Raw genomic sequence first — 11,072 nt, 5'->3', positions numbered from 1 at the left:
TTTTGACCAGTAGTATGTATATATATGAACAAACCACAAGACTTCTGGAACAATATCTTTTGGACAGATGAGACCAAAGTGGAGAAGTTTGGCTATAATGCACAGCTCCACGTTTGGCGAAAACCAAACACAGCACATCAGCACAAACACCTCATACCAACTGTCAAGAACGGTGATTGGGGTGTGATGATTTGGGCTTGTTTTGCAGCCACAGCACCTGAGCACCTTGCAGTCATTTAGTCAACCATGAACTCCACTGTATACCAAAGTATTCTAGAGTCAAATGTGAGGCCATCTGTCTGACAGCTAAAGCTTGGCCGAAACTGGTTCATGCAACACTACAATGATCCCAAGCACACCAGCAAATCTACAACAGAATGGCTGAAAAAGAAAATATTCAAGGTGTTGCAATGGCCCAGTCAATGTTCATGAAATGCTCAAAGCATGTTCAAAGAAATGCTGATGTAGGACCTTAAGAGAGCTGTGCATAAACAAATGCCGCAAATCTCATTGAACTGAAGCAACGTTGTAAAGAATAGTGGGCCAAAATTTCTCATTGGCCTTTTCTCAAGTTCAGAGATGAGCGAGGCTCTCAAGAGAGACCCCTAGTGTCGCTTCTTCGACACAATGTCAAAGTGAGCGACAGACGGGGAACTGAGTTATATTTTAGCATCTTCAAAGTAGTCACCTTGAATTTTCAGACATGTACTCTTGACATTTTCTTAACCAATTTCTTGAGGTATCACCCTGGGATGCTTTTTAAACAGTATTGAAGGAGTTCCCATCTATGTTGGGCACTAATTGGCTGCTTTTCTATATTATTTGGTCCAAGTCATCAATTTCAAAAACTTTTTTTTTATTATTAAATTTTAGTTTTGTAATGAAATAAATTAATATAGTGGCACAATAATATTTTTTTCTACAAATATAATTTCAAATATTTAAGTAAACGCATTCAGATCAAAATATTTTTTCAGGTGTTTCAAAACTTTTGACCGGTAGTGTATTGTCCTATTCTTTATTTCTATATATACTTTATTTTCTGTTAACTTTTTTTTATTCTATTTTTTTATTATTATTTCTGTCTTATTGAAGTATTGTTTGTGCACTGGAAGCTCCTGTCACAAGACAAATTCCTTTTTTCTTTATATTTTCAAATGTTTATTTATTTATTTGTATATAGTTTTTTTTATCAACGCTGAAAATAATTTTAAATGAGATATCTTGCAATTACGTGACTTTGAGTCTGTTATAGTAAGGCAAAAAACTGAAGTCCCACCTTTGTTGTACAAGCTGGTATTGCCCAACGTGCTGTCCCCTCTTAAATGGCAGTATCAAGTGGTACCTGTTACTTTTCTCAGCGCTGAAGAGGATAGGAGCCACGGTTTGTTCCTAGCGGCAGCAGATGCCCTAACCACACACCAATCCTAACCTTATGGAGCCTGTAAGGCAGAGTAGCCTGCCAAGGACAACGGGTGGCAACTTTCTCCCATCAAGGAATTTTATTGAATGAAAATGTATTGATTTATTCTGAATGGTTGATATTATACACAGTGTTCAATATTTAGGTGTATGCTATGAATATTATTTTTTATTTATCTTTGAATTAATTTGAACTGTTACTATACATTGTGTAATGTGTTATAATAAAATATAATATAAATGCTTGTGGACTCTTAAGGATGTGCTGATTACAGACAGGGTATTGGCCTGTACTGTAAATGCGACTGATGCTCTCCTGTTATAATTACAGGATATGCTTGCAGACAGACAGACAGACAGATGATAGATAGATGTGCTGAATGCCCTCTCTTCTTTAGGATTCTACATAAACCCCTCTATTTGTTCATTATGATCACATCTGAAAGAGCTCCTTTTTTTTTTTTTTTAAACATTTTTAATTAATTTAGTTTTACTAGGGATTCAAACACAGGACCTTAATGTTAACCTAAAAATTTGCTATCTAAATTTCGTTTGATTCTAGTCAAAAAATATTATTAAACATAACAAAAACTAATTTAGTTATAAAGTAGAAATAGCTCCTTAAGGTAACAATTGCAGGGTACCATATATAGATGAACAAAATGTTGATTTTGTTATTTAAATGTGCTTTGTTTCAGCTGAGGATACAATCCTTTTTTTCCACCCTGAGATTATTTTTGATCATTAAATGCTCCAAAAATCCATTAATATTACTCAGGCTTTCATTCTATTTAAACCAACATAAACAAAGGCCAGCAACATAGCAACAACAACTAACCCTAATCCCAACCTAACCCTAACCCTAAGGTTGTATTTTACCTGAGCTGATTGTACATTTTGTTACAATGATCAAGCATTTCAAATGATCATTTGAAAAATTCATGGAATTGTATTATATAACTGATGCACACTGAACTTGAGTTTGACAGACATTACAAATGGAAAATGGAGATATTCTGGAGTCACAGAAACAGGAAATTAACATAGTTTACAAAATTTAAGGACAAAAATGTATGCCAAAAATCATGGATGCAATTTGTGAAGTTGTTATTACAGACCTACTCCCTGAATGATCTGATGATCTATAACTTTGATGATTGTCTAATTAACACATACATAGTCTGCAATAAAACAGATTGTTTTGGATAGATACATCCGTAGATCAATAGATGAACTCTGAGGGGAAATTTACATTATAATTTTTTTTATTATTAAAATTAATAAATTCAGTGAATGTACAAAACAATTTATATTTACTAAATCATCTTTTCACAAGTGAATTGTGAAGTCATATACATATATGCAATGTCTTCCGAAGACAGACCTGACAGAGGGAGTACTTGTTATTTTATAATTTTCAAGTATATTTATGAAACAAGATGATATAAACTTAGATCATAATTTCCACTTCAAGTTGAAGTTAATTTTAGAGGGGAAAAAATTGATAAAAACATTCGTAATCATAGATTGTTCATTTCAAGCATATCTTACAATAACATAAAATAAATCATAAAGAATTAACTTTTTTTCTAAACCAAAATTTAACAAACTTTTGTCTGATCTCTTTGGTTTGTAAACCATAAACTAAAGGATTTAATCCTGGTGGTACAATATGGAACATTATACTACATAGTTTCCTACTTTCAGAGTATTCGGGAAAACGATGGAGAAAAACCATGGTAGCTCCAGTTATAAACATTATTAAATAAACAGCTAAATGAGTGCTACAGGTTTTTATGGCTTTGCTGTTCAGTGCTTTGTTTTTGCTAGTTCTACATACGGTTGCAATCTTGACATATGTTATAAATACTGAAACCGCTGAGAAGCAAAGCACAGCTACAGTATAAATCAATCCATACACATTATTAATGGACACATCTTCACAGGAAAGTTTAAACAGTGAGGCATTGTCACAGAAAGGGTTTTCAATTTTAGATCTGCAGGTAGACAGCCGTATAGTAAGACCTAACATTATTGTCACCAGGAGTATTGCTAGTCCCCAGGCTGCTGCTGACAGTTTAATAACCATTTTATTTGTCATTATAGCCGTGTATCGCAATGGATTACATATAGCCACGTATCTGTCAAAGGCCATGATTATCAGCACATAGTGGCATGCTACAATAAATATATGTACAAAATATGCTTGAAAAACACAATCCACATATGTGACATAGCGTTCTGAGGTTTCCCTTAAAACGTCCTGCATCAAGCGTGGCAAAATGACAGTGGTCCCTACAATATCATTCAGGGGCAAGTTACAGAACAGAAAATGCATAGGGTGATGTAGATTTTTCTCTGTTGAGATCAGAATAATAAGTCCAATGTTGGATACCATTGTAAATGTATACGCCAAGAGCAGTAGGATAAAAACAGAGTAGGAAGACTGAGGTGAAACTTTCAGTCCCTCCACTAAGAGTATGCTGTGTCTGAATGTTGAGTTATCCATTGACTGACTTTCACAAAACCTGTGAATAGAGGAACAACCAGACCTATCACATTCATTAATTCAATTCTGTTTCAAAATGTTAATAGTATAGATCAACAGATTATAAAGCATTACATTGCAAACTAGAAAAAAGAAAATAACACATTTTGTGTCTAATTAAACAACATATACTTACTCCACAAGAGTTCTGTTATTAACAAATGTGTTTTTGATTTATTGCTACACAGATGTAAGGTTGCCTGGAATAGGATAACAGTCAACTCCAGTATTCAGTGTTATATAAACATTGATTAGTCAAACAGCCTATAACTAGCACTAGAGAAAACATTTACTTACCCTTACTTTTAAATATGTGGTTATGGGGTGTATCTGTGATGATGTAATCACCCCAGAGGAGAGATCTGATGGCATATAAAAGATGACATAAGAGAATGTTTTTTATTTTATTATTGAGAAAAGCTTTTGTTTAGACAATGGAAAATAGAATAGAATAGCATAGCGAATACAATAGAAAATAGTATTTTTATTTTTATTGATTTATTATTGTTTTGGGATTTTCTACTATTTTCTCCCCAATTTGGCATGCCCAATTCCTGAAAAAATCTTTTTTTTAGCTTTTATTCGGAAAGGCATGAATAGTGACAAATAATTTGAAACATATTAGTTTGACTGATAATACAACAAGCACAATGATACAGTGACATTTTTAAAAACATATCTAAAATTACAATGAAATGATGAGTCTGAACTTTAATCAGCTCAGGCAATGTGATTTGAAGTTCAAACCGGATGACGGCATAGCAGTTTCATCATGTTGTTCCTGTAGGCTACATCGAAATGTCTTAACGCAACTAATTCTCCAAACAAAATAATTTTCACACACTCCTTATGGGTTAATTTTGTTTTGTTGTGACTTATTTTGGTTCTATTTTCTAATTTTATTTGCTATATTAATTTGGTAGTGTTGCGTGCTTCTGGGCCACCATATTTCATTTTTCCATTGTGCAAGGTAATGGAGGGATGACCTCACCTCATAGGTTGTGATGCTTACACTTTTTGCAGTATACAATGAAACTTAAATCAAAATACTGTTACAAACATCTATTTTACTGTAGAAATATAAATAACTAAATGGATATATGGAGTGTGAAAGGAAATTTTCTAGTCTCTGCCCTAGCAATTCACAACCACAAAAATAAAAAACAGCCAATTCAAATATTGAGTTATTTATTTTGTAAAAATAAATTGTATATATGGTAAACTACAGGAGGGGAAATAAGCCTAAACAACATAAATAATCTTCACACACACACACACACACACACACACACACACACACACACACACACACACACACACACACACACACACACACACACGTTGTGTTTCCATGTTTTATGGGGACTTTCCATAGACATAATGGTTTTTATACTGTACAAACTTTATATTCTATCCCCTAAACCTAACCCTACCCCTAAACCTAACCCTCACAGAAAACATTCTGCATTTTTACATTTTCAAAAAACATAATTTAGTATGATTTATAAGCTGTTTTCCTCATGGGGACTGACAAAATGTCCCCACAAGGTCAAAATTTTCGGGTTTTACTATCCTTATGGGGACATTTGGTCCCCACAAAGTGATAAATACACGCTCACACACACACACACACACACACACACACACACACACACACACACACACACACACACACACACACACACACACACACACACACACTGGGTTTCCATGTTTTATGGGGACTTTCCATAGACATAATGGTGTTTATACTGTACAAACTATATTTCCCCATCTGTCGCTCACTTCAACGTTGTGTCGAAGTGAGGGACGGCAGCGGGTGCAGCTCTGCCAGGTACGCCCCCTCGGACCACCCATCCCCCGGCACGCTCGTTGACTCTCGTCCGTGCTCGAGGGAACAGAGGCTAGCCTTACAGCCAGCCTGCCTATCCTCTAGAGCTCGAGGTGGATGAGCTCGCTGCTGCATCGGAGAGCGCGGCGTCTGATGCTGATGACTCTCCTGGGCTGCCGCCTTCGGGTCAGCTCGCCAAGACTGAGGCTGATGCGCAGATGTCCGATATGCTTGCCCAGGCCGCCGCCAGAGTGGGGCTAGACTGGAACCCTCCGTCCTCCACACAGCCATCGCGGTTGGATGACTGGTTCCTGGGGGCTTTTTCGCAAATTGGTGTTCTTCCCAGGCTGAAGACCCACAGAGGTTCGCAGTTAGGTCAGTGCTCTTATTTCTGCAGCAGAGGTTGGAGGGGAGGCTGTACCCTTCCACCTTGGAGGTGTATGTTGCTGCTATAGCGGCCCACCACGACGCAGTAGACGGTAAGTCTTTGGGTAAGCACGACTTAATCATCAGGTTCCTAAGAGGCCTCACGGGCCTTCAGAGACCCCCCTTCGAGCTGCTAGAATCAGTTGGACTCAGGGCCCTCTCTCTAAAGACTGCCCTGCTGATCGCGCTTGCCTCCATCAAGAGGGTTGGGGACCTGCAAGCGTTCTCTGTTAGCGACACTTGCCTGGAGTTCGGTCCGGCAGACACACATGTGATCCTAAGACAGTGACCGGGCTACGTGCCAAAGGTTCCTACCACGCCCTTCAGAGACCAGGTAGGCTCACTCAACAAGGAGTGTTGCTTCCTCGTGGGCACTGGCCAGAGGCACCTCCCTGGCAGACATATGTAGAGCAGCGGGTTGGGCAACACCTAATACCTTTGCGAGATTTTACACTCTCAGGGTTGAGTCAGTATCGTCCCGTGTTTTCTCAGGTCCGAGCCGGTAGAACTCGGTAACACGCTGACGGACTGGCCGGGTGGATCGCTTACACCTAGCGCGCTTTCCCTCGGTCAAGGTAAAACTGTGCGCTTTCTCTGCCAGGAGATTCCGGATATTCGGATCCCAGGATGACTCCTCCCTAGCCCTGTGGGTCCACAATTCGGCCGAGGAATTAGCTGACCCAATCCACTGCGGGTACTCAAATCTACCCTGTGCTGGAATAGGTGCTCCACAGGTCAGGATTCCTGCGTGGACTCCTCCTATGTGTATTTTCCGCGGTACGGTCCCATTGCGAGTGGACCCGCGTCTACTACTGCGCCATTTTTCCACATGTGACCTGAATGGCCCATGTGATGTATTCGCCACTTTACCTCCCCATCCCTGGGCAGGTGTGGTCTCCGCAGAGTATTTTCCCCCTGAAAGAATAGGAAACTGAGTAAGACACCCTTCCAACGATGCATGTAAGGGCCCCAGCCGTTTGGCTCTATGTGAGAAACATAGAGAGAAAAGAGGCCCGGCTAGCCTCGGCCCGTTCCCAGGTAGGCAAGCGTCACCAAAAGGATTCCGACAACTTTTTATAGGGTATTGGGGAAGGGTACGTGTAGTCTAACACGTAAAATACCTGCCCGCTCTTGTGTCAGCAGAACATGTACACTGCTCAGCGCATGGCGTGATTTGAATTGGACCCCTAGTGTCGCTTCTTAGACACAACGTCAAAGTGAGCGACAGACGGGGAATGTCTAGGTTATGGATGTAACCTCTGTTCCCTGATGGCGGGAACGAGACGTTGTGTCCTCCCGGCCACGTCGCGTCGCTGGCTGGACCATTTCAGGCTCCTCAGCAAATTCCTGTATGAACTTCACGTATTTCTCCGCTTTTAAACCTGTATGTCCGGGGCGGAGTATGCAAATACTGTCTGCCTAATTCCATTGGCCTTTTTTTATAGATCAGAGGCATGTTCGGCTCTCAAGAGAGACACCTAGTGTCGCTTCTTTGACACAATGTCTCATTCCCTCCATCAGGGAACGGAGGTTACATCCGTAACCTAGACGATTCTATCCCCTAACCCTACCCCTAAACCTAACCCTCACAGAAAATTTTCTGCATTTTTAAATTTTCAAAAAACATCGTTTTGTATGAATTATAAGCTGTTTTCCTCATAGGGACTGACAAAATGTCCCCACAAGGTAAAAAATGTTGGGTTTTACTATCCTTATAGGGACACTTGGACACTTGATAAATACACGCTCACACACACACACACACACACACACACACACACACACACACACGCACGCACGCACGCACGCACACACACACACACACGCACACACACACACACACACACACACACACACACACACACACACACACACACACACACACAAAACAGAGGACTTCCCTGTCTCCCACTCTATCAATAATCAGGAGAAAACAATTATTTTACAAAATCGGCACCCGCCTCCCTACTCAATTTCCCATTATAATAAACACAATCTTCTAACAAAAAATTATAAAATTATAACATATAAATGAGATTATCAAGAAGCGACAGTTTGTTAACAACAAGCTTACACCAGCACAGCTGGCCACGAAACGTCCGGGGCAGGAGAATAAAATTCTCCCGTGGAGGCTAAGTGCTAAAGTCCATCTTAGGGGTCACAGTTTTGACATAAGTAGCCTACTAGAAATATTTATTTTGTTTCCCGAAGCACCAAGTAGAACATTAGAATCAATTAAGCAGTAGTTAATCTCTAAGGTGCGTTTCCCAAAAGCATCGTTATCTAAGTAGTTCGTAATTTAAAAAAAAAATTAATCTTATATCCATAAAGTGCAACTTAAACGTATCTTTCTGGCATCTTTCATAGTTAATCAAAGCCAATAGGAAATGTAATAAATTGTATTAATATATTTTGATAATTGGAAAGCCATTGTAAACTATTTCAGAGTATAAAAATGCGTTGAAAAAAAAATCGATATGTGATCAATAGGCAGTCACCGTAGTCTGCGCATGTGACGTGATGGGTCAAAATTTACAAGACAGAGAATGCAGTAAAATCTTATAGCCATCAGTATATCCCTATTAGCATTATGCTTTTATTCGAAAGATTATTTAAAAGATGTATGTGAGTAATGTGACCATGCTGTTTAAAACTTAAATAAAATGCCTAAATTAATAATTAAAATATGGTTAACAAAGGAGATTAGAGTGACAGTTGCAATGAGAAATTCCCTCTGTCTCTCTTCCGCCTCCTCTTCTTCTTCCTTCCTCCAATGGCTGGTTCAAATCAGCTCACCTATAGTCTTTTTACAACTCTAACCAGATGATCTATTAATATTTAGTTCCCCGTCTGTCGCTCTTTCGACGTTGTGTCGGAGAAGCGACAGTAGGGGTCTCTCTTGAGCGCCGAATATGCCTCTGATCTATAAAAAAAGGCCAATGAGAAGTTGGCAAACAGTATTTGCATACCCCGCCCCCGGACATATGGGTATAAAGGCGAGGAAATACGTCGAGTTCATTCAGAAATTTTCTTCAGAGCCGATGGTTGTGCATGCTGTTTGCTACGAGTCACACCTGTTCCTGTATTCCTCTGATGCTCTGCATGCTGTTGGATTGACGACGCATTACAGCAGCTTTCTCCTTCCTTGCACGGCAGTGCAGTTTGCCCCTGGGCACTTCGACAGTGCAGAAACCAAACTTAAATATTTATTTAAAAGAGAGATTTTCTCTAAAAGAGTATATTTTCACTAAAAGAGCAATACACAGCGGAGTTGAACGTCCTTTTCAGGACGCGTCTTTCTAAAGATGCCTTTCCACCCCTGTGTAGTTCCTGGATGCGGTAGAGTGAGCTTCAGATGGCCACAGGTGTTGTCTTGTGTGTCTGGGCAGCGATCACACCGAGGATGCATTTGTGGATGGTTCATGCTCTCACTGCGAGGGCATGACCATGGCAACGTTGCATGGTCATGAAAAGCAAGCAAGCCACTCCAGCCGCCCCCCGCATTGCTCCTTCTTCCCACGGGATTGAGGCTGGTGCGGCTGGCGATGGAGGTGATCTGGAGATGGCAGTGGGTGCCGCTCCGTCGGGAACGCCCCCTCGGACCACCCGTCCCCAGCACGCTCGTTGATTCCCATCTGTGCTCGAGGTAACAGCGGGTCGCCTCACAGCCAGTTGGCCTATCCTCTGGAACTCGAAGTGGATGAGTTTGCCGCTGCATCGGAGAGCGCAGTATCTGACGCTGACGACACCCCTGAGCTGCCGCCTTCAGGCCCGCACACCCAGGCTGAGGCTGATGCGCAGATGACTGACATGCTTTCCCGGGCCGCCGCCAGCGTGGGGCTGGATTGGAACCTTCCATCCTCCCCACAGCCATCACGGTTGGATGACTGGTTCCTGGGGTCTGGGCGCCACTCACAGCCTCCCCGGTCACGTTTTTCCCGGAGGTGCATGATGAGCTGACGTCATCGTGGAGAGCACCATTCTCCACCCGTCACAAAGCCACTCGATCATCTGCTCTCGCTACTCTCAACACCCCTGTCTCCCAGTTCAGTCTCTTCGGCAACACCGTCTTCACCCAGCAGTTCTCCACAGTGAAGAAGCAGACGGAGACCACATCTCACATCCTGCCCCGCCGCAAGTCTCCCGCCAAGGGCCACGCCCCGTCTGCTTGCCGAGGGTGTCCTCCTGCGGTTAAGAAACACCTTGCTCCGCCTCAACCCGGGCCCAGCTCTCAGTTCCAGCGTCGAGCACCCCGCAGGAAGCAGACGCCCCCCTTTCACGGACCCCCTCAAGGACACGGAAGGCTCCGACGCTCGACCCAGAACCCGAAATGTTAGCTCCGGAGCTGGTAAGACCACTCCGTACCCCGGTGGAGGGCCGGGAGGAGAATCTTTTGTTGAATTTATTTAATTTGCCGCTCCCCCTATATGGGGCTGCGGTACCCAAATTCTCAATAATAGAGCTATTTCCTTTGTCTCTGGGTCACCTGGCCTGCAAATGCCGCTCTCACGGCACTCTGCCACCACAGTTCGTCAGTCTGGACACGGACCCCCCGCCGTCAGCCCCACGACTGTTCCTCGTCCGGCCGGTTCTGACGAGTCCAGAGGACGCCGCTAAAGGACCTCCTCCTCAGTCACCAACCCACCCCCTGCCGGGTGTGCAGAGCAAGGTAAGTGCTTTGAGTCTTTTCTCAGCACCAGAGCTTCGGGACGTACCCTTGCCTCCCGACGCCATTTTATCTGCTCCACCCCGCTGCGAAGCCCCACCGGGTACGTCAAAAACACTCATCCCTTTGGTGCCCCTAGAACGGAGTCTGGATGCGTGGCTTTCACTTCCCAACCCTTC

General features: G+C 42.2%; 1 protein-coding gene across 1 annotated transcript; it reads right to left on the bottom strand.

Moving 5' to 3' along the window:
• Positions 1–306: 306 nt before the first annotated feature.
• LOC127624879 (olfactory receptor 5B12-like) lies at positions 307–3,931 on the bottom strand. Its single transcript, XM_052099831.1, has 3 exons — positions 3,586–3,931; positions 3,033–3,456; positions 307–367 (listed from the first exon to the last, which is right to left on the bottom strand). The coding sequence occupies exons 1-3, from the start codon at positions 3,929–3,931 to the stop codon at positions 307–309; spliced, it is 831 nt and encodes a 276-aa protein (XP_051955791.1).
• Positions 3,932–11,072: the final 7,141 nt, after the last annotated feature.

The sequence above is a fragment of the Xyrauchen texanus genome, chromosome 31 (genome assembly GCF_025860055.1).
Source record: "Xyrauchen texanus isolate HMW12.3.18 chromosome 31, RBS_HiC_50CHRs, whole genome shotgun sequence".
Lineage (NCBI taxonomy): Eukaryota > Metazoa > Chordata > Actinopteri > Cypriniformes > Catostomidae > Xyrauchen > Xyrauchen texanus.
Note: the sequence above shows the minus strand (reverse complement) of the source record. Positions and strands in the feature narration are given on the sequence as shown.